General features: G+C 49.9%; 1 protein-coding gene and 1 non-coding gene across 2 annotated transcripts in view; both read left to right on the top strand.

The window, feature by feature from the left end:
* Positions 1 to 6,216: 6,216 nt before the first annotated feature.
* On the top strand, positions 6,217 to 6,298 carry TRNAN-GUU (transfer RNA asparagine (anticodon GUU)). The gene has a single exon. It is a non-coding gene; the product is annotated as a tRNA-Asn (tRNA).
* Positions 6,299 to 9,128: 2,830 nt separating this feature from the next.
* The window catches only part of LOC127042368 (zinc finger protein 560-like), a 394,045-nt gene continuing 379,027 nt past the window's right edge, over positions 9,129 to 24,146 (top strand). Inside the window, exons 1-3 of the mRNA XM_050935858.1 lie at positions 9,129 to 9,257; positions 13,142 to 13,225; positions 13,907 to 14,033. Of these exons, the coding sequence (XP_050791815.1) occupies positions 13,154 to 13,225; positions 13,907 to 14,033 (199 nt within the window). The 5' untranslated portion in view covers positions 9,129 to 9,257; positions 13,142 to 13,153. The remainder of the gene's footprint in view (positions 9,258 to 13,141; positions 13,226 to 13,906; positions 14,034 to 24,146) is intronic.

Raw genomic sequence — 24,146 nt, 5'->3', positions numbered from 1 at the left:
CCTATGGGACTGTGTCGAAAGCCTTAGTAACACCAAGCTAGATCCCATCTATTGTTTACTCACCTCTACCAGGCCCAGAACCCTGCCAAAGAAGGAAAGAGGATTGGTTTGGAATGATTTGTTCTTGACAATTCCACGCTCACTAGTCAGAAGAACCAAATCATCCTGTAGGTGCTGCTGACAAACTGAGTGTTTAAGAATGTATTGCAGGATCTCTCCAGCTATGGCAGTCAGGCTAGCTAGTCTGTATGTCCCAGAGGTCTTTTTGTTCCCCTTTGAAAGATAGGTCCTGTCTTGTTCATGGATGGGAAGATGTTCTTTTTCAGGGGTCTCAGACGAGAACTGGGGCACAACACCTGGTTTGTTAAGGCCACAAAAACGGAGGCAGGAACCTCTTCTCTGCTGCTGGCAAAGAACCACAGGTACCTAAAAGATAGGGACTCACATCTTTGAATGGGCTTTAAAAAGGCAGTGGTTAATAAGTTTGGCCCCGACCATTTCTTGTTTCCACAGACTAGACATTTTAGCAAACTTTAGAATTCCTTGGTGCTAAACACTGTGAAACTCCCCTTTCTCCTTCACAGAGGGCTTTAACGCCCCTTATCTCACTTGGGCTCTAAACTGCCCATAGTTCGAGAACTGTTCCTGTTCCGATTGGACAGATGGGAGAAGGGAAGTGACCTACCCAAGGCCTACACAACAAGGCGATGGCAGAGCCAGAAAGAGAAGCAACCAGTTCTGACTTCTGTTCTAACAGATGAAAACACCCCAGCGCCCAGGAATCGAGATGGTGGGAAAATTTCATTCAAACCGTTTCTGTCCGAAAATCCCATTTAGACTAAACCAGTTTGTTTCTCAGAATCATAACAAGTGGGATGAAAGATCTTTGCAAAAATATTTTCTTGCAAAACAAAAGCATCTCCTCTTTGTCAGAGTGTGTTAAATTGTCTCCTCGCACACAAAGAGGAGACACTTACATCTCAACCATTAGATAAGATGCTTCAATCTGAGCTAAGTCGTTGCTACTATTAACAATTTCAAAATAAAAAAATACAAATAAAATAGACGATTTCAGCTAATCTATTATGTCATAATCTGGGAAACTTCATATTATGCACTACTTCTAGTGACACTCCCAAATGGATCCGCATCCTTCACCCACCATGAGGTAGGTAAGAGCGGATCATTATTATCCCTACTTGAAAGAGGGAGAAGCTCAGGCTGAGAAAGAAGAATTGACTTGTCTTAGGTCACACAGCCCGTCAGAGGCAGTGTTGGGAATAGGACCGAAGAGCCCTGATTTTCAAACAAACCATCGGATCTTGAATTTCAGACATTGAATGACCTGAATACTGTGCTCTCAGATGAGCTCCAGACCAACAACAGTGACAGTAATTATTCAGCAAGTATTTGAGGAGAACTGCAATGTTAGAGGGAATCATCAACTGCTCAGAGACAATTAATGCAGAGAAGCAGCAAAATTAATCAAAGATAGAACTGGTTCTGACTTATTTACTTGATCTTAAAAGAGAACAACAAGGACCTGAGTCTCCTCCCTGTCAATATCCCCCTGCTCAACCAATCAGGGTAGAGACGGAGGACGGGAGGCTGAGGGTTCTCACCAGAGAGCCCAAAGGATGGCCCAGGTCACCGGTGGGGATCACTGCCCGAGCACTATTTCAGTCCCACATTTTTGGGTGGACCTTCCATGGTGGGAGCTGCAGAGGACTTCCCTGCAACACACACACACACACACACCTCCGTCCTGTTGTTGGGAAGGGAACAGGAGAAAGGACAAAAGAAGCAAGAGAAGAAGAGGAAGGAGGGATGGAGGAAGAGGTGAAACAAAAAGGACAAACCCTAATGTCCCCAGCGATTCTAAGGGACAAAATCCCAGGTGCGCAATAAAATTCTGCCTCCTTAAGCTCGTGTTTTCCACGCCTAGAATTCACTTGTCACCAGATAGATCAGACTGAACAGGTTTCAAACCTCCAGGAGGCTCTTACCTTCTAAACAGGGATGGCTGTTTTCTAGTAAAATCACTACAAGGGAAGGAGGAAACTCGAAAGAGGTTCCTCCTGGCGCTCACGTCCATGACCCCAAATAATCTCTCAGTCCTCAAAGAGAGACCTGGAGAAGGAAACGTGCTGAAGCAAAGCCACAGAGGTCTCTGAGGTTTCCCTGGCCCCTCGCCCCTGTCCTGCCTGGCTGATGTCAGCATCTCTCTGTGAGGTCACCACCTCCCCACCACCTTTGACCAATAGTCTGAGGTCCTGCAAAAGGCCTTTGTGATGTCACTGCCACACCCCTCCCTTGCTGGGCTAATGTCCTGCCCCTGGCCAGGCACTTTGGAGGTTTGAGCTACTCCCTGTGGATCACCCCACTCAAGGAGCGTTCGTTCTAGGCAGCAAGCCGGCTAGACAGGAAAACATCAGACGCTGCTCCCAATGCTACACTCAGTTTTTCAGAAATTAGTCGACTTCATGGTCAGAAGACACCATTAGAGCATCTAACCTGCATATCACAGGCCTCCTGTATGACATAACAGCTACTTTGGGGGCAAACACATTCCAGAAAGGCATCTAGTCTTCATTAAATGACATCAGGAGATGGTGAATCCACCACTTTCCTTGGTAGCTTGCTCCTGTGGTGAATCATCCTCGCTGTTGACTATTGTGCCTCAGTTGTAATATGAATTTGTCTCTTTTCACTTTCCAGCCATTGGGTCTTGTTATGCCTTTCTCTGCTCCATTCAAGAGCCCGTAAATACCCAATCTTTTCTCTCCATTAAGGCCCTTCAACATTTCAATGAAATCACCTTTCAATCTTCTTTTGATAAGCTAAACAGGTTGAGCTCTTTCAATAGCTCACTGGAAGGCATTTTTCTCCAGCCCTCAGAACATTTGGTGGCTCTTTGCTGCCCTAGCTCCAATTTCACAACATCTTTTTCAAATGAGGATACCAGAACTGGAGGCAGTATAAAGGTTGTATAAAGGTAAAATTAAATAGGTTGCAGAGGAGGTTTTTTTAATTTCGGCTTTTGTTGCTAAAAATTTTGTCTCTCTGCGGTGAGAAAAAACACTCCCCGAATGCCAAAATTTGAGCCATGAAAAGCGGCAGTGTGAACAGCGCATCATAGGTGGAGCTGTGCTCCCGGTGACAAAGCTCCTGCCCCTCATTGGAGGTAGTTTGGCTTTGTTGCCGGGGAAGCTCTCTCTCAGCGATAAGGACGGCCACACAGCGCACCTTACAATGGCATGGTTAGAGTGGCACAGCTGCACCGTGGTAAGGTGCGCGGTGTAGACACAGCCTCAGAGCTGGGGAAAGCCGACAGGCGCTGAGGAGCACAGGGTTCAGAGAGAGACATCCGTTAGGAGAGGAACTATTCACAGGGATTCTCTATAGCCTAGTAAGGTGGAGAGGATGGAAGATGATAATGTACAGGTAGGTTCTGATGAGAAACAGTGAAATGAAAGAGTCTCCCTCAATTACATCATGTAATAGCAGACAGCTAAAATGGGACACATTTTAGAAGTGCTTAAATACAAACGCTAAACGTCTAAGCACTAAGACTGGTGAATTTGAGTGCCTGGTATTGAGTGACGATATTGATAGAATAGGCATCACAGAAACCCTTGCACCCCCTCCTGCACCCACATGGGGAGACTGACCTGTGTGCATGGAGCAGCTGGCATTGCTGCCCCCCACTCCTCCCTGGAACGCTGCTCATCTGGGCACCCCTAGGGGCTGTGGGATGTGGGGGCAAGAAGTGAGATCATCCGAGCTCCCTGCATCCAGGTCACTTTCCTCAGCCGGGCTGCATAGCGGGAGGGCAGAGAGCAGCAGCTTCTGATGCTCCCCTCACAGCACAGCCCAAGTGGGAAAAGTGACCAGGACGCATGGAGCACATAGGGTTGCTCCTTACTCCCCTCAAACCTCTATGGACCCATGGAGGAGCATTGGGGCAGGGGAGAGCAGTGAGCACCTTTGCACTGCCACACGGTGCCCTTTGACCCCTGGAGCCCTGGGCGGCTATCGGGGGGCACCACCCCTAAGGCCGACCAGGCTCCCCAGAACGAGCAGCAGAAAACACAGAGACTGGCCACACACTGAGCAGTGGTAGCCTGGGCGGCTCGTAATGGAGGCTCAGGGGGGAGGGGCGTCATAACATTTTTTCCCAGATTTGGACCTTAGCGTCCAAAATATGGGTGTTAGCATGAAAACCTCCAAGCTTAGTTACCAGCTTGGACCTGGTAAAGCTGCCACCAGCCAGGGATTTATACAGTGCCTGGCTCGATGTGGTCTCCCCAAAACCTTCCCCGGGGGACCCCCAGACTCAGATGCCTTGAGTCTCACAACAAAGGGGAATAAACCATGTCCCTTCCCCCTCCTCCCCTCCAGGTGTTCCCTCCCTGGGTTCCTGGAGAGATATACAGAAGCAAGCTCCGTGAATCTAAACAGAGGGACTCCCCCCTCCCTGTTTCCAGTCCTGGAAATAGAAGTACCAAGATAGCTAATCTCTCTTCCCCCTTACCCAGAGGGTATGCAAAGTCAGGCTAGTAAATCTAACACAACGAGATTTTCCCCCTGACTTGTGCCTCCCACCAATTCCCTGGTGAGCTGCAGACTCAATTCCCTGGAGTCCCCACTAAAGAAAAAATCCAACAGGTCTTAAAAAGAAAGCTTTATATAAAAAGAAAGAAAGGGACATAAAAATGGTCTCTCTGTATTAAGGTGACAAATACAGGGTTATTTGCTTAAAAGAAAAAAATGAATAAACAGCCTTATCCAAAAAGAATACAATTTAAACATTCCAGCAACTACACACATGTAAATACAAAAAAACCCAATATAAACTTATTGTCTTATTATCTTTGTACTTACAACTTGGAAACAGAAGATTAGAAAGGCAGGAGATAGAAAAATCACTCTCATAGCCGAGACGCCACAGACACAAGACAAAGAACAAAGAACTCACACACAAACTTCCCTCCACCCAGATTTGAAAAAGTCTTGTTTCCTGATTGGTCCTCTGGTCAGGTGTTTTAGGTTACTGGTGTTACCCCTTTATAGGTAAAAGAACATTAACCCTTAGCTATCTGTTTATGACAAGGAGGCTCAGCCTCCCCAAACCTTGCACTGCCAAGGGGACAGTGGGGCCCATGATCAGGGGCCCTGGCCAAGTTAGGTCCCCCTGGAAAAGTCTCCCCTATGTCAGCCCCAGGGCTGGAGGAGCTCCCACTCCCTGCTACAGCCCGGGAGCTGCAGCAGGGGCACAGAGCTTCTCTGGTCTCAGGGCCACAGCGGGGCAGGGGTAAAGGAGTGATAGGGTGGGGCTGGTGGGGGAAGGGGTGGAACAGAAGTAACAGTGGATGGGGCCATGGGTGGAAGGGGGTAGAGCCACAGACAGAAGGTAGGGGCATGGTTCTGGTGCTGGGGCCCCCACACTTGTTCTCCCTTTCCCAGGGGTTTGGCATCACTAGCCCCGGCTTAGCGAGTAGGGTTCAGTGGTCCCCATAATGTGGGGTGCGACTCCTAGGGGGACACAGAGGAACATTCATGGGGGCACCTCAGGACCTGAGCCAGCCCACATAGAGGGCAGTGAGGGAGCACCACTCTGCCACAGCTCTTCCCCAACCCCACCCTCAGCCTGAGACTCTGACTCCCAGCCCGGCGTCGACCCCTTTACCCCTGTCCGCACCCCTCACCCCAGCAAGCAACAGCCCCACTCCTCCCAGCCCCGGTTCTTGACCGTGGCTTCCGAGGGGCCACAGCCATGGCTAAGAGGGCACAATGTGAAATGTTTGGGGACCACTGGTTTAGGGTGACGTCCTCAATCACTTCTCTGCAGTCCAATAAAAGCTATTCCTCACTCACCTACCCCTCCATCAGGACGGACTAGGTATGTTCTGCTGCCCTTCACTCATACAGGAAGGAGAATAACATTTCATTCCACTCAATCCTAAAGTCATTTGTAACCCAAGACCATCCCAAACTGGTCATTTTGGGGAAGCGGCCCCATCATGCTGCATAGCTAGCCAGAGTAGGTGTGTCTATGCAAACACGGTCTGTTCCGGAAGTCTTTCCCCAGCTCCTCGCTAGGTGAGAGAGGGGAGCTCATTCAGACCCTGCTTTCGCTTAGTATTTAAAAACTCCTTAGTGTCCCTATCTCTGCCGGCCTTAGGTTTCTCCTCCTGTCCGTTTTTTGACAGCTCAGGTGAGGTGACCGAGTGGTTAAGGTGATGGACTGTTACCCCATTATGCTTTGCCTGCATGGGTTCAAATCCCATTCTCATCAGAGGCATTTAGTCTTCACCCTCCTTTATAGACAACCATCTCCCCCTTTGGTACAATAACAGATCAAACAATGTTGCTTGTGTTACCCAAAATTGGGTCAGTTAGTAAGCTTAGAGAGGACTAATAATGCCCCTCCCCCCCAGAGTTTGGCAGAAAGCAGCACATTTATTAGCTTGATAGCTAAGCTCAAAAGAAGGGATGGGGGAGGGTGTCACACTCATATTCACGCTCCCAGGACAGGCCTGGCAGTGGAGATGTCAGGATCCTTTAAGGTAAGTGTCCCACAGCGCAGCGATGGACGGTGCGATGAAGATCAGTCTCTCTGAGGTGCAAAAGAATGTAACACAGCGAGCAACTGGCCAGATGGGCCGGGTGAAGGGCATTCACTGGAGGTACATAGGAGAGTGGGAAAGCCACTTCACAGGCATTCAAAGCGGGAAAGGGCACAAGCTGGGGGAGTTTAACAGACCTTTTGAGCATACAGGTTATACAGAGCATACAGATCACTGCTGCTCCTACAACATGATAAGTTCTCAAGCAGCATGTTTCTTACTTTGCCCATCTGTCAATTTTGATGATTATTGATGGAAATATTTTGCCATTGGGTTGTGTGTTTACACAGAAATTGACATTTATCAACAAATACACAATTCTTCCAGGCCTGCCTAGTCTGCAGTTGATGAGTTTAGAGGGACACATTCACTCTTCCAGGTCCCCATTCCAGGCCTGTGCTCTCCAGGTTGTCAACTTCCCGCACTGCTGGGATCCTTCCCTCATCTCCCCCCAAACCACTGCCCCACCCCCACTTCTGGGGTCCCCTCCCTACACTGTCTAACTCCACTGCTGGCAGGATCCCTTCCTGTTCCTTTCATTTCCTGCCTCCACTCTGGGCAAAAGCTCTGCACTCTTCCCACACGAGAAGTTGAACCCAGGCCACCTGGGTGAAAACCAGGAATCCTGACCACTAGCCCATATGGGACTATTGTTGCATCTGACGAAGTGGGTATTCACCCACGACAGCTCATGCTCCAATACGTCTGTTAGTCTAGAAGGTGCCACCGGATTCTTGGCTGCTATTATTACTACAACTCAGGCCTTGGCTACACTGGAGAGTTACAGTGCAGGTGGTGGCTTTACAGCGCTGTAACTTACTCCCCGTCCACACTGGCAAGGCACATACAGCGCTGTATCTCCCTGGCCACAGTGCTGCATGTGCTCCACCTCGACGAGAGGAATAAAGAGAACAGAACTGGTGATGCAGCGCTGGGGTGCCAGTGTAAACAATGATTAATCTTACTACGCTGTCACTGACCTCCGGAACCTTCCCATAATGCTTTTAAGTAGAGATAACGCTCTTTGTTTTGGTGTGATGCCTCTGTTTGCTTTGCTGTGAGCTCAAGGCTCCCGGAGCTGCTTATCTAAAAACCAAACACAGTTACTGTTTGCAGTGAATGAGCAGAGGCAGGGGGATCCCTTTGGAACACCCACAGCTGGTGTTTGCTTGAGGAGAGAAGCAGCTGGGAGGGCACGGGGGAGGGGGGGTCTGTTTTGGATCAGCGGCTTATCTGGTCTGTGAGGAAAAGAACAAAGGCGGCTATTTGCATTTAGTGAATGAGAGAGGGGTGGGGGAGGAGGCTTGAACTTGCCAGGCAGGGAGCTGACACAGTGTCAGCTCCAAAAATCCACTCGCTCTGTCTCCCCCACGCTCCGTGTCACACTCCACCCCACCCTCCTCTTTTGAAAAGCACATTGCAGCCACTTGAATGCTGGGATAGCTGCCCATAATGCACCACTCCCAACAGCGCTGCAAATGTCGCCATGACAGAGTGCTGGTAGCTGTCAGTGTGTCCACACTGCAGCGCTTTCCCTAAACAGCTGTAGGAAGACAGCTTTAACTCCCAGCGCTGGACAGCTGCAAGTGTAGCCAAACCCTCTCTAAGCCGACCCCTTATGAGAACAGCAGGGACTAGCATGACTAGATGTCCCGATTTTTGGGTCTTCTTCTTATATAGGTGCCTATTAACCCCACCCCCATCCCAATTTTTCACATTTGCTGTCGGATCACCCTAGCAGGGGTTGCACACAGGGCTGCATTAACCTTCAGGTGCTGAGGTTTCCCTCTCTCCATTCCCAGAGCCTGTGATCAGGAAACAGACATCAGGGCTCCCAGGTGCTGCACAGACCATGACTGAGATCAGACCCCATATTATGCAAGGTGCTGTACAAACCCTGGGCAACACTGAGACACCCAGGAGGTTCCCCTCAATTTCTCTGAGCCTCTGCTGCCCAACTTCTTCTGAATCCCTCTGGCTCACCCCCCCCCCCCACAAAAAACCCACCTTTCCAAACAGTCCTTTTTTCCTTGCCCCCTGATTCTGGTTTCACACCCTGGGACCATCTCCTCTCTTTGTCTCTCCCCCTCCAGGTGAAGTAGAGATGGAGGCAACTTCAGCCACTGGAGTCAGCCTCAGCGAGCACTGCAGCCGGCCCCGGGGGAGGGGGGGTGTTTGCAGACACAGGAAGGGAGCAGGGGGTGCTGGGAAGAAGGCGGCAGGAGAACAAAGCTCAGAGACCCAACATGGGGAAATTCCAGGGGGCGGGGCTCTGACACATCCCAGGTGCGGGCAGCTCCTGGGGGCGGGGCTCTGGCTCAGCTCGGGGGCAGGGCAGCTCCTCGGGGCGGGGCTCCAGCACAGAGCAGGGGCGGGGTAGCTCCGGGGGGCGGGGCTCCAGCACAGAGCTGGGGCGGAGCAGCTCCTGGGGGCGGGGCTCTGGCACAGCCCATGGGCAGGGTAGCTGCTGGGGGCGGGGCTCTGGCACATTGTGACGCGGAGCCCGGGCTGAACAGCTGCTTCCTGGTTCTCCACGTGCTGCCAGCAGCGCTGGAGCTGCCCGAGCCGGAGCGGAGCCGCTGTTCTCAGCTGCAGCCAGGATCTGCCCCCGGCCCCGCTGGGATCCAGGTGGGGACAGAGACTGGGGCCCGGGGGTTCCCCTTGGTGTGGCTGGCGGGGGCGGGAGGCGAGAAGCCGGAGCTGCAGGCGGGGGAAGGGCGGTGGGACATTGTGACCCGGAGCCCCCGGGGAATGAGAGGCGCTGGGGGGCAGGAAAGTGACTCTGCCCCAGGGAGCCTGGGAGAAGCCTTGAAGGCGTCTCGGCCCCAGTGGAGCTGCAGGAGGATCCGCCTGCCCACCCCGCTGGGATGGGGGGGCCGGGGCCCGGCCGTCGTGTGGGGGGGAGGGGCGGACCCCGGGCCAGGCTGGGGGGGGGCGGTGTATTAAATCCCTCCCCATAGCAATGTGCTACTCCCGGGCACTGCGCATGCCCAGTAACAGCCGCTGAAGCCGCTGCCCTTCCCCCTGCCCGGACCAGCCGTAACGTTCCGCCGGGCGCTGGGGGCGGGGCTGGAGCGGGGCGGGGGAGTGACAGGGAGCGTGGGACGCGCGGGCGCAGAGCAGGAAATTGATGGGCGGGGGGGGTCAGGCAGCTGGAGGCAGGGTTCGTGGGGGGCTAAAGGGCACAATCCGGGCTGGGGGGAGGAGCAGGAGTTGAGCTCAGGGGGAGGCGCTGGCAGAGCCCCCCCCTTTGGTGTGAGGGCAGAGGTTACGAGGGGGGAGGAGAAGCCGGAGTTGCAGGGGGGGGGAGGTCACTGGGGTGGGGGGGTAGATCTGTCTCTGTGCAGCCAGGACATTCCCGGGGTGGGAGGGAGGTGAGTTAACTGGATCCTGTCCCTGTTTTTGCCACTTCCTCCCACACACACATTCTCTCAAGATTTCCCCTTTTCTCTCTCATTATCACACGTGGCTATAAAATCCAGGGAGATTCTCCTCTCCCCCCCGCCAATGATCAGCTCTCTAATTGCCTCTGATTTTCCCTTTTCTCTCCATAATTCTCAAATGTCAATTTAAAATCTCTCCGATGGGGGGTGGATTTTCCCACCCATTTTATTTGCAGCGATTTGTCCTTGTTTGGGTGGGAAATTGTTGCCCTGGGTCATTCCCCAGAACATGGCTCCCACTGGAGTGGGATGGGATGAGGTTCCCGTTCTCTGCCAGGGCAGGGAAGGGAAGGGAGGAGCACATCCCCCATGGAGACTGCCCAGACCCCATTTCCCAATTCCCCTGCGGCCCCCTTCCATTGTCCAGGGAGCCTTCCAGCTCCCCCCCCGCCCTTAAATCAGCTCCTCAAAGGGCTCTGAGCTGCTCACGTGAATGGTTGCCCCGTGGCCAGGGGGACCATCACATTCTGTTTATGTATTGGACAGTCATATAAAATCCAGTCCAACAGTCCCCCTTTTCCACTAGTTATTTAATAGCAACATCAAATCCCCTCCGATCTTGGTGGTTTTCTCTCATGTTATCAAATGTCATTTGTGACAGGGTTCTCTCTGCGTGTCTCAAAGATTGATATAAAATACCCCAAACATTTGCCCCACTTCTCTCTAGTTGTTTTATTTCTAATTGAATATGATGGGTTGTTTCCCAATGTGCTAAGATGCAGCCGCCTCTGGGGTGGATCCATGGTGGCCATTATTTGCTAGTGACAGCCCGTGGATCTTTCTTGCCCTCCAGGCCTTCCATTCTCCTGTTAAAGAAGCACTCCCCAGGCTCCGTCTGCCTGTGTGACTGGCCAGCAGGAGGTGGTGTTAACTTTCTAGCCACTTCTCACACTCTGTGAGGTAACACTTGCAGGGGCAGGGAAGGTGTCTGTGTGGGGAGATTGCAGCTGAAGGGGCATTGTGGTAGGGGGAGGCCTCTGGGTGGCTGGGCAGGGGGTACCCTAGTCAGGTTGGTGGGTTGTGGAGGTTTGGGGTTTTCGGGGGTGGTGGTTCTGATGTGCCCATCCCTGAGGCGATGGGTCCTGGAGGTGGGTATCGCTGGGGGCCTGGTGGCTGCAGAACAGTGGGGGTGGGTGTCTCTTGGGGAGGCGGGACAGAGGGTTAGAGGGAGCCTGGTTCTGTGCCAGGGGCTCTGTCTGTGCTTCCCCCACTGGTTCCTGGTTTTGTTGCCATGCCCAGTGCACAGAGCTGGGGGAGGGGATCCCTGGCACTAGGTGAGGGCATGCCAGGGAAGCAGAGTGATGGGTCGCACTGTAAAGCATCAGGGGGTCACACTGGGCAGAGGAGGGGGTCCCAGGCAAATGTCAGGGTAGATCGTTCTGGAGGGTGGGGAAGTTCCTAGGCAGGCAGTGAGGGACTGAGTTCCCAGTGGGGGGGGGGTCCCTTGAGGGGGTCCCTGGCTGCTGGGGGCTCTTGGTGGGGGGAACCCTTTGGGATTCCCAACCTGGCAATCATGGTGTGGTGGGGGTTCTCTGGCCGGTGGGGCTTTGAGGGGTATCTGGGGTCCCTGGCCAGGGACTCTGGGGGCTGCGTCCCAGGGAATATCTGATGGGATCCTGGCTGGGGGGTGTCTGGGGCCCCTGGCTGGGGGGTCTGGGCTCTGGGTACTAGGGGATGTCTGGGGGCTGCTGCTAACCATGATCCTTCTCTCTGGTCAACTTGTACCAGAGTCCTGGCTCCTAGTCACCAGGTCACCAACTCCATTCCCCAGTCACGTGCCCTGTCACTGTGATAACTTTCTGTCCACTTAGCAAACACTGTTAGTGTGAATTCACAGAATTTACTTTTCTCCTCTTTTGAAAACTGCAGGAACTTTCGGTTCTGTTTGGAAAATTTTTGCCCCCAGTCCTTGTCCTAGATCTGCGGGGGTGAGGGAGGTGGGAAGGGAGTCAGCACTGCCACACGATGGTCTTTTCCACAGCGTTCTGAACTCATTCTTTCTGAAATCCGGTGTCATTGAGACCGTTGTTAATCCAGAGTCACTGTATGGAAAGACAAGGAGTGATTCCGGATGGACAGTGGGTCAAATGAGATCAGCCATTCTCCCTGTGAGGAGGGGCTCCCATTAGCTGCTCTCCCCAGAGAGCTAAAGGAGGGAAGCTGCTCATACACTCCGTCCCTCTCTGCTCAGGATATTGAGGTTCAGCTTCCTGGGTCAGATGCTGCAGCCTCCATTGTGATCTGGGAGACCAGGCTTGGCAGCTGCTGCTCCCCCAGTGGGGCTCTGTGCTGGGAAGTGACCTTAATTAAAGCTTCTTCTCTGCCCGGCCCAGGGGATGACTTTCTGCAGCTGGTCCTAGCCCCCTAAGGCAGTCCTGGGCCCTGTTACTACTAAATTCTGAGCCAGAGTCTCCAGGTAACTGAAAGACCTCAGGGAATGTCCTAGGGTCTGGCAAGAAAGTGACTCTGCACAAACACCACCACCTCATTTCTCCTCCCATTAGCGGTTGCCAGGAGGAAATCCAGCCATGGGAGAGCAAAGCCCCCAGGAATGGGACTGTCCCAGCCAGAGGGGCAGGGAGAGAGGACAGGGGAAGGAGAGACTGAAAGGGGCAGTGGGAGAAATGAATGTGGGGGAGAGATTTCCAGCTCTCTAGTCCACCCAGACACATGTATTGCTGCATCCTGGGGCAGAACCACTTTCCAGTGAACAAAACAAGGATCAGACAGAGCAAAAGCCAGTTCCTGACTCCATATTCCCCCTGCTGGGGTGTGGCTGCCGTGGGGTCAGTGTCTGAGGGAATCCCCCACAGTGACTCCTTTGGTTCTGCTCTTTTCTAGCCTTGTGTTCAGAGAAGGGGTGAGGGGAGAGAGAAGGGAGGTTAAAAATGTGTCTGTGGACTTAGCCTGGCAGGAGGGGCCAGGTCTAAATTGTAATAAACAGATTGAGCATTTCCCAGCATGACAGAATCTAGGGTGTCTGTCTGCAGGGAAAGGGCCTGGGGGAATTGTGATGTGAAATTAACTAAAACCGGTTCTGAAACGCCCACAACTGCCCTTCTCCCCCAGACAGGCTGCAGAATGTTTTGCTCCAGCTCATCCCAGCCTGGCGTGGGACAGGGAAGAGAAATGGCTGCAGTGGAGTCAGTCCAGGTAGAGATTATCGGGGGGTTGCTGGTGGGTTCCTGCTGGAGGAAAGGGAGAGCAAATACACCAGAGGTGGGAAGGTTTGCAGAGTCTGGTTTGGAGGTTGGAGCGGGGCAGGAAATTCACAGCGTGGGGAAAGGAGGAGGCCAGTGTGTGGCAGACCTGCTGGGAGTTATTTACTAAGTGGCCTAGATTCTAGGAACAGACCCAGGAGGTTTGGAGGTGGAAATGCCCTAATTTGTGAAGAGAGAAAATAACCCACCTACATGGAGCTAGTCAAACTGACCAGACTCCTAGTGCTGGAGCCTGACCTCATTAACCATCAGCTGCTGTGAGATATAAAGGGGACACCCATGAGTCAGGCTTATTGGAGCTGCCTCTCCCTTCATATCCCGCTCCTCATAATGAGGAGGGTGTTGGGCATCCTACCAGCGAGCTCTCCCTGGACCCTGCTAGGGGCTCCATCTCCTGTATCAGTCAGTGGCTAGTAGGGGAGTGATGGATATGCTGGGAGAGATAAGGGGCTCTGTCTTCATCGCCTCACCCTGGCATTTGCTGGATACTCTGAGCCAGGTCGAGGTGGGACTCTCCTGACTATGATCCACCCAGAGCTTCCATTTGATTCACTCTTCTCTGCCACAAATAGTGGGGCAGCAAGTCCTTAGTGTTGGACTCTTACTCTTTCAGGGGCTGGTGACCTTCAAGGAGATGGCTATGTATTTCACCAGGGAAGAGTGGGCTCTGCTGGACCCCACTCAGAGAGCCCTCTACTGGGATGTCATGCAGGAGAACTATGAGACTGTGACCTCGCTGGGTAAGAATTCCTGTCCCTTCTGTTCTTGGAAGGGGAAATGAAGAGTGAAGGTTCACGCCACCCCCACAATGCCATCTGTACCCTGTCCTGTTTCAGCATCACCCCAATAGGCCAGTGACACACATAATACCAGAGACCCTCCTCTGCTGCAGAACACTTTGGGAACAGAGCACAGGAGCCGTATTGCACAGTGTCAAATATCTCCTGTTTGCTCAAGTGAAACTGGGGGTTAGGTCTGGCATAACTGTCCCATACCCCTAATCATTTTTCTTGCCCTTTTCTGAACCTTTTCCAATTCCAATATTTCTATTTTTGAGATGGGGTGACATGTGCATGCAGTATTCAAGATGTGGGTGTATCGTGGATTTATTTGCTGTTTTACAAATATGATCTATGAGATATTCTGTCATATCTATCACTTTCTTAATTATTTCCTACATTGTTCACTTTTTTTCACTGCTGCTGCACATTGAGTGGATGTTTTCAGAGAACTATCCATAGTGACTTCAAAATCACTCTCTTGAGTGGAAACAACTAATTTAGACCCCATCATTTTGTATGTATAGTTGGGATTGTGTTTTCCAATGGGCTGCACTATGTGCTATCCTGTCATCTAGTACTGCTAAGATCCTGGATTCAGTAATATCCCTGCCCTTCCTGTTCCCTTTCTCCACCGAACCCCGCCAGCCCATGCTTCCTGTTCCCAGCTTCCCCAGGATTCTCGCACTGTCTCTGAACCTCTCTGTCAGCAAGAAGCAGTGCCAGGGACACTTGCCCTCTGTCTGGAGTCTTCGATTTCTGGGACATGGATTTACTTTCTCTGTGTTGTAAGAGGCTCTGTCATAATGAGTGTCTGTGATGTTACCCAGAGTACAATCTGGACTGTTAAATAGCTGTACCTCAGTCCTCCAGCATGGGGTGCCTTTTCCACTGTTTTCCCGCGAGAACAGCCCCTCTTGGCCAATTAACACACAGTCTCCAGCATGTAACTCACTCCCAGCTACACAGTATTGAGTGCTGCTAGACAGCCACTCATGAATTACACCTCAGGAGAAAACCAGCAAATTCTCAAGTGCCCAACTTTCCCCCAGAAATGTGCATCTTGCACTGTCTAGCACGCTACTGAACGACCCAAGCTCATATGAAGTCTGTCATTTCATCAGCGGAAAATGACATGCACCAGCTTGTTATCCCAAACAGAGTTTCCAGCACACTTCAATCCACACATACTGGTTAGATGAACAATAAACCAAGCTTGTTAACTACCAAAAACTAAAACTAGGCCCAGTCCATGAAAGGGGCACTCCCAGGAGAGACTGTACAAAGGCTGGAACATGAAACACCTTTGTAAACCTGAGACAGCTGCCTTGGGGACAATGACAGGGAGAATCCCCCAAAGTGACTCCTTTGTTTCTGCTCTTCTCTGGCCTCCGATTGTTCCTTCCAACGTGGAGTACTTTGCACTTGTCTCTACTGAATTTGATCCTATTTACTTCAGATCATTTCTCCCGTTTGTCCAGATCATTTTGAATTTTAATCCAATCCTCCAAAGCACTTACAACCCCTCCCAGCTTGGTGTTGTCCGCAAACTTGATACGTGTAAGAGAGAGACTGTTACTGGGAGGGTTTCCCCATGTGTCAGAGGGTTACACCCTGGTGGGAGGGGGCTAGGCCTGTACTGGAATAAGGTCACTCTGTGCTTCACAGTGTGCTAGAACCTAGAATGTGCATTAGCAGGGGAAAAGCTGGGGGGAATCGGCTTGTGGAATGGACAAAAGCCTAGTCTGAATTCTCACACCTTGCCCTTTTCACCCCGGCAGGCCAGAGAATAACATCCATGTTTCGCTGCAGATCATCTCGTCCTCCCAGGGGCAAGGAAATGGCTGCAATGGAGCTGGCTCAGGTAAGAGATTATCAGGGTGGCGGGCTCTGCTTGGAGGTTGAGGAGCAGTAAATGCATAAGAGGGTGGGAATTGCTAGAGGTGGTGGGAAGCAGGAAATATCTCGGGTGGAGAAAGGGAGGGGACAGCATGTGACAAACCTGCTGAGACTTGTGTAGTGTAGGGCGTGATGGGTTGTCACCGCCAGGAGGCAGTTTGTGGAGCTTCTGGGAACTGCTGTGTCCTCTAACCCTCACGCTGGGCTGGCCCTTCTCACACTGCTTTGCTGGAGATTTCGCCAGCCTCTCCAGGGCCTGTTATCACCCAACACAACAGCAGGTGGCGCCATGCAGCCAACTAAGCTACCTGAGTGCGTTACCTAAGCCACTCAAGGACAGATAGAAGACAAGAGCCAATTTCCCACTCCCCAACCTTGCACACTTGCTGTAGTATAAATCCAGAATGATACCATCTTATAGTGCACAGGGATCTCTATAATACAAGCTCATTAATGTAGTTCCCCTTCCCCTCGATATGGGACAGATGTGCACAACAAGCTGAGATTTTCCCCAGACACTTCACTCAAAATACGCTGGTTAAGATAAAGCATCAAACAAGTTTATTAACTGCAGAAAGATAGATTAAGTGATTATAAGTGATAACAAACAGATCAAAGCAGATTATTTAGCAAATAACCAAATCTCAGACTAAGCCTAACATACTAGATGGATAGAATTTGAATTAGCAATTTCTCACCCTGACTGATGGTACAAGCAGTCCCCCAAGTTTCCATACACAAGCTAGAAATCTCTTGATCCTGGGAGCAGCACTTCCCCCACATCCGTTTTTGTTTCTCAGGTGTTTCCAGAAGTTCTCTTGTGTGGAGAATGAGGCCAAGAGATGATGTCACACCCCACCTTATGGAGCTTTTCCATATGGTGGGAACCTTTTGTTCCAAACTCAGTTCCTAGTCCAGTTTGTGGAAAAATACAGGTACTAAAATGGAGTTTAGTGTCATGTGGTCTGGTCACAGGCCCTGCTGAGTCATAGTAGCCATGACTCATAGGCTGGCTGAAACATTCACAGGAAGGCTAAGCTCTTCCACAGTCCATTGTCTTTGTTGAGCCATCAGCACTGTCTGGCTTCTTCATTGTTGTACCTGAAAGGCTCATTGTGGGTGTTACCCAGAGTAAGCACATTTGAAATACAGATACAGAGTCAATATCCATAACTTCAGATACGAACATGATATGTGCACACAAATAGGATAATCATATTCAGCAAATCAGAACTTTTCCAGTGACACCACACATGATGCATCTTCTACAAAATAGATCATAATTATGTCCTAATCATATTATAATCATACCACTATGATGAATATGGGGGTGTAGTGTCAGATAGGTCCTAATTTCAAGGCACAGGAGTTGGGAATGGAACTTCCCCTCTTTGTGGAACAGGAAATAACCCTCCAGCCAGGGCTGGGACAACTTCCCAGACTCTCAGCGATGGAGCCTGAATCTACTGACATTTCATTAATTACCACCAACCCCAATCTTTGTGGCAACTGTAAACTTTATCAGTGATGATTTTGTACTCTCTTCTAAGTCATGGATAAGAATGTTAAATAGCACAGGGCCAAGAACCAATCCCTGCAGGAACCTGCTAGAAAGAAATCCACTCGATCATGGTTCCCCATTTACTATCAGAGTTTTTAATCTATTTAATGTATGCCGTGTTTATTTTGTATCATTCTAGTTTTTTTTAGTAAAAATATTGTGCTAATCAAGTCATGTCCCTTACGGAAGTTTAGGTATATTACATCAATACTATTAGCTGCAACCAAACTTTTGATCTCATCCAATAAGGATATCCCGTTAGTTTGATAGGCTCTATTTTCTCTAAACCTTTGTTAATGGGCACTACAATTCTGACCTTCTAACTTCTATTCTTTATGATTGACTTCCCCTTTCTTCCATATATTTTATTTGGAGAGTGCTTGGATTCCTACCAGGGAGCCACTATCAGGGTCCAGAGACAGCCCCATCTCCTATATTAAGCTCTGGCTAGTAGCTATGTGATAAATGTGAAGACCCTGCTTCTGTCTGTCCAGATGGGAGACACAAAGGTTCTCTCTTTCTACCCTCTGATGCCTCCTGGCTGCTGTAAGCAAGGTGGGGTGGGACTCTGTTAACATGTGCCTCCCGGAGCTTCCATTTCCCTGGTGCTGCTGTTCCGTGAATAGTGGGGTTGTGAGTGGGTCAGCAGGTACTGAGTATTGGACTCCTGCTCTTTCAGGGGCCGGTGACCTTCGAGGAGGTGGCTGTGTATTTCTCCAGGAAGAGGGGACTCTGCTGGACCCCACTCAGAGAGCCCTCTACAGAGATGTCATGCAGGGGAACTATGAGACGATGGTCTTGCTGGGTAAGGATTCCTGTCCCTTCTGTTCTTGGAAGGGGAAATGAAGAGTGAAGGTTCATGCCACCCCCACAATGCCATCTGTACCCTGTCCTGTTTCAGCATCACCCCAATAGGCCAGTAACATACATACTACCTAGAGACCCTCCTCTGCTGCAGAAACACTTTGGGAACAGAGCACAGGAGCAGCATCACACAATGTCAAATATCTCCTCTTTACTCAAGTAAAACTGGGGTTAGGTCCAGCATAATGAACAGAAGCTTCCTACCCCCAGGCCTTCTCTCAAACCCTGAGCCTTCTCTACCCCAAACCAGAATGTGCTTGGGGTGTAACAAGCAGGCGGCTGGAGTCAGAGCTGCCAGTCCAGGGTTACTTATCATACAGACACTCAGTGCGTCCTTGAACGCTGGCTGGGAGTATCCAGACAGGGGAGCTCCAGCAGCAGAACACTGAATCTCACCCAGGATTACAGATGACACAACTCCTCGCTGATCTGGATTGCACCCCAGCATGTGAAAATGGCCTAGGTTGGTAGTGACATTTCTGAGACATGGAGAGTCTTGCTCCCATATCACCAGGTGTAATAAAAATAACAGGAAAGGCCAAATATGGAAAACTGATTGTTCAGCTTGCTTTTGACCTGCATCATATTTTGCAAGTATATTCCAAATAAGGAAATTAACGTGCAACGTATGTGTCATTTTTTTGTGGTTTTAAGCTGTAAAAGGCTTGTGTGATTTTTAGCTCAGGAACAGTATTCCAATAGCTGTCGCCCCCTGCGTGCTTGTAACCAAGAAAAGAGCCTCAGGCTGAGCTGATTCAAATATTAATCCTGTGGTCGTTTTTCCACAACAGCCTCAATAGGTCCCTGTGATGGAATGTAAGGCTACATCTAGACTACCCACCGTATCGGCGGGTTTAAAATCGATTGCTCGGGGATCGATATATGGCGTCTCATCTAGACGCCATATATCGATCCCCGAGCGCCGCTTATATCGATTCCGGAACAACACCAACCCCAACGGAGTTGCTGATTTGACAGGGGGAGCCCGCGGACATCGATCCCGCGCGGTGAGGATGGGTGAGTAATCCGATCTTAGATATTCGACTTCAGTTACGTTATTCACGTAGCTGAATTTGCGTATCTAAGATCGATTTCCCCCCGTAGTGTAGACCAGCCTTAATGTCTTCACACCTTCCCCCTGCAGGAGAATGGCTGTTTGACCAGCTGTTTGCCTTGCTGTCTCTGAGGAACTGGTCTGTGGGTGTTCCCCAGAACTGTAACTTTTTCAGTAATATCATACTGTAAAATCTCACAATTTTACATACAGTGTTTCTACACATTTTAACAGGAGGATAATATTCAGTAGGTTATGCGTTTTCTAATGATACCTCACAAGCCATACTGGGTACAAAATTGATCATAATTTTCTAGAAGAGTGAACACAGGGGTACAGATTGACACAGTGTCTGTGTGTGTGTTCCCAGCAGATATGTGGGTATTTCAATCCCTCATAAGCACAATGTTTGGCATCTTCAAGGACCTGGGGAACTGGTCCTGGGAATTCACTAGTTTAGCAAGTGTGAGACTGCATGAAATTGTGAGACACTTTGGTATTAATAATAAAATAATATAATCTGATAAAATTGCAATGAATCATGCTAGGTATGCCATGTAAAGTGTCAGTGAAAATGTTATGATTTGCCAAGTATGATAATTTTGTTTCTATGTTTCTATCACCTTTGTATTGTGAGTTACAGATATGTAAGGTATATCTGTATTTCCAGACTTGTGCAGTTTTTCTGGGTGACACCCCCAGACATATTGGCATCAACATTGCCTAGCATGTTTGATGGCCCATTGAGGGTCATCAGCTGTACAATGAACCTATGGACCAAGGGGATACACACTATTGAGTCAGCAAGACATGCCGGGGTTTGCCTGTGTAATGAAACCTCCAAAGCTTTTCCATGCCATGTGCTGTGAAGCTTGTGTTTGGGACACAGGAAGTACAAGCCACATGGCAAAAGGAATATAAAGCGCAGCTGCATCATCTCCATCTTGTCTTCAATCCCCCTTCCTACCTCTGGAGCAACTTCTCTACAAACTGAACCCTGGAACAAAGGACTGAATGACCCATCCAAGCTGTGGATGCGTTCCAGACAGACTTTCAAGCCAGCAACTCACCAATACTGCTAAGAACCTGATATATCCATTTTGGAATGTATCTGACTGCTTTTTCCATTTAAATTCTTTCTGTCTTTCTTTCTTTTAAACCTTTAGTTTAGATGCTAAAGAATTGTCTGGAAGGATGGAATTTAACTTCATTCTTTCATTTGTTCTTTCTTCTAAACATTTAGTTTAATTGCTAAAGGATTGGCTGGCAGCATGGTATTTTGGATGAGATCCAAACCTGGGTAATGTGGCTAACCTTCTACCCACCCACTTCCTGGATCCAATTAGGATCACTCTCCTGCTGCCCTCTGGCCATGCTGTATCACAGTGAGCAGAGTTTTTAAATAACCTCTCACTGTACGGGACCTAGTTGCTGATTAGGAGTCAGAGAACTGTCATGCATAAAGGGGGCCGTGTGATTTCTTTTTCAGAGTCTCGTTAACCAGTGTGTGGGATCAGAAAGCACAGTTTGTGACCTGGTCAGTGAGTTTAACTTCAGTGTTAACCACCAGTATGGGGAGCATCTGCTCTCCCTTTTTCAGCCTGCTCTGACCTTGGCATTTTCAGTGAGGACTGCCCCAGGCACACTAGGTCACACTAAGCACTGAAGATAAATTAACAGAATGTTTTTGATGATCAAGTGTATGAAATCAACTGAACTCCTTTGTTTTCTTTCATCTGAGCGGAGTTTCTGGTTTTCCAACGTGATATGATCTCCCAGCTGGAACAAGGGGAAGAGCCATGGGTCCCAGAGCTCCAGGGTTCAGAGGAAAGAGAGATCCTGAGATCTCCCCGCACAGATGAGGAAACATTAAACCAACTCAGAATCTGTAAGTGCCTGAAGGAAACATCTAGGATGCCCTACAAAGCTCTTGGGAAGTCTCTCAGTTCATTATTGTCCATAGCAGGGGTCGCATCCACAGGGTAAATATAGCTCAAGGCTTCCAATAGATGCTAGCAGACACCGGGCAGTAGCTTTCTCCCTTCCCCCTGTGAAAGTTGGATGGGATGTGAAGGCTGAATTGATCCCCTCCTCTCTCCTGTTGGGGGGAGCTGAGTTTCCTGATTTTTATTTGTCCTCTCTCCAGCACTTGTTTTGGTTTGGCCTTCCCCTTTCCATCCCTGTTTGAGGTTTCTGTCTCTATCACAGCAGGTGATGCAATGACGTGTGAGGTTCAGCACAGACCAGAAAAAGAGCAGGGAAACCAGCCAGGGGAGAAAATGGATAAATTTATTTCCTGTCAGGGAACTCAGAAGGGCCTTAAGGAAACCAGAATACAGCAGGAAATCTGCAGGGAAAAGCAAAAAAAATACATGTGCTGAGTGTGGGAAAAACTTCACTTACAGATCAGGCCTTTCCTCAACATCAGAGAATCCACACAGGGGAGAGGCCCTGTGAATGCAAATGAGTGCGGGAAAACTTTCAGTCGCAGCTCGCACCTTATTGGGCATCAGAGAAATCCACACAGGGAAGAGATCCTATCATAGAATCCTAGATTATAAGGGTTGGAAAGGACCTCAAGAGATCATCTAGTCCAACCCCCTGCTCAAAGCAGGACCAATTCCCAAATGGTTCCCTCAAGGATTGAACTTACAACCCTGGGTTTAGTAGGCCAATGCTCAAACCACTGAGCTATCCTCTCCCTCCTGAATGCAGTGAGTGCGGGAAAACTTTCAGTCGCAGCTCACACCTTATTCGGCATCAGAGAATCCACACACAGGAGGGGTCCTATGAATGCAGTGAGTGCGGGAAAACCTTCAATCGCAGCTCTCACCTTATTCAGCATCAGAGAATCCACACGAGCAAGAAGCCCCGCGAATGCCGTCAGCAGGCCTGCACAACTCGTAAAGTGGTGATGTAGAGAAATCTCTGTATTAACTATCTCTATAAATCTTTATAACGTTGCATTGTGTTATTTTGTATTAAGTATCTTTATCTTTATGACATTGCATCCGGCATGATGTTATTTTGTAATTCATATGACTTGGCATTGTGCCTCTCTATTTTCATACAACTTTGTATTAGATCCCTATATAGAGAATTGGTAGAAAACTTTGTATCAAATGTTATAGCCCCTAAGGATAGTATAGTTAAAGTAAAAGAAAACATGTGCCTTTTTGCTAGAAGTAGAATAAGATCTTCCCCCGCACTCTGTAATCAATTGCTCTATTGACTGAATGAGGTGTGAATGAGTGAGGCTTGGAAGACACCCACCTCCAGACAGCTACAACAGTTGAAGAGGGAATGGGAGCCAGAGCAAAGGACAATACAACTTGTCAAGTGGGCCCAATAAAGAAGAGCAGACATATTGATGGCCTCAGGGATTAGAAGCAAGCACCTTCTTTAGAAAACACCCTCTTTGAGCAGCATTGGGACAACACCCAGAGAAAAGCAGCACAAAGACCAACGGACGCAGACCCAGATTTTGAATCTGGTCTAGATTTGCATAAGAGGGAAGCTGCTATAAATGCGAGGTGTCTTGCAGAAGGACCCCGGATCTCGTCTTGTCACCATCGGACCATCGATTTGGATCGGTAGAAGTCCGGCTCCACCCCTCCCCCATCTAACTCACCTGGCCAGTGCAGTTAAGGGGAGCAACTAGTTGGTAACAACAGCAAGACGGAGTGTGTTTATGTCTGTGTGTGTGCGTGAATGCATGACTGTGATATATATCTCATGTGCATATCATAGAGTATTAATTGATACCTGTATTACTAATAAATGTGGCATTTTGCCTTAATCCCCCTGAAAAGTTCCTGTACAGTACTTTGAGTAAAACAGCGAGGGCCACAATACTCCAAAGAAAACAGCTGAGGACCGAAACCCCCCGGCCCTGCGGAAACACCCCCCACTCAGGACCTCCCAGCCTGGCGGAAACACCCCGCCCAGCCCTGCAGAAACAAACCCTCCTTCCCCAGCGCCGCCCCACCAAAACAGCTGTGGGTCAAAAAGGAAGGTTGGTGGTGGGGAGGTGTTACTTGATGTTAAATCAACCAGGGACTCCCAGCCAAAGAGGTGGCTGGGAGCCCTCAGGGTCAAATTAAAGGGCCTGGGGCTCTGACGACTGGGGGAACCCGGAGCTTTTCAGGGCTGGGGCAGGGATTTAAAGGTCCCAGAGCTCCTGCTGCTGAGGGGAGCCTGAGCCCTTGAAATCCCAGCCTCACTCCATCCCCTGGAGCTGCCGCCAGGATTCAAAGGGCTCTGTGCTGCCTGCAGCCACAGGGATCCCTGAGCCCTTTAAATCTCAGCTGCTGCCGGGATTCAAAGGGCTCTGGGCTGCCCGTGGCGGTGGGGAGCCCTGAGACCTTTAAACCTCAGCTGCGGCCGGGAATCTCTGCGAGCAGCCCAGAGCCCTTTGAATCCCGGCCGTGGCTGGCAGGCCGGCTTTAGGAAGTGCGGGGCCCCGCAGGGATGACTGGGGAAAAAAAAGCCTTTCAGTTCTTAACAACCGGTTCCCTATAAAAAGTTCTGCCACAGTATGTATTTTTTGTACCAGTAGGGTTACCATACGTCCGTATTTTCCTCCCAGATGGCGATTTAAGAACCAAAAAGCCTGACATGTCCGGGAAAGTACAGATGTATGTTAACCCTACCTAAAAGTTCTTTTTAAAAAGATGGGTCTGAACTAGAAATGAGC

This window comes from Gopherus flavomarginatus, unplaced genomic scaffold (assembly GCF_025201925.1).
Source record: "Gopherus flavomarginatus isolate rGopFla2 unplaced genomic scaffold, rGopFla2.mat.asm mat_scaffold_37_arrow_ctg1, whole genome shotgun sequence".
Taxonomy (NCBI): Eukaryota; Metazoa; Chordata; order Testudines; family Testudinidae; genus Gopherus; species Gopherus flavomarginatus.
This window is presented reverse-complemented; position numbering and strand designations above follow the sequence as displayed.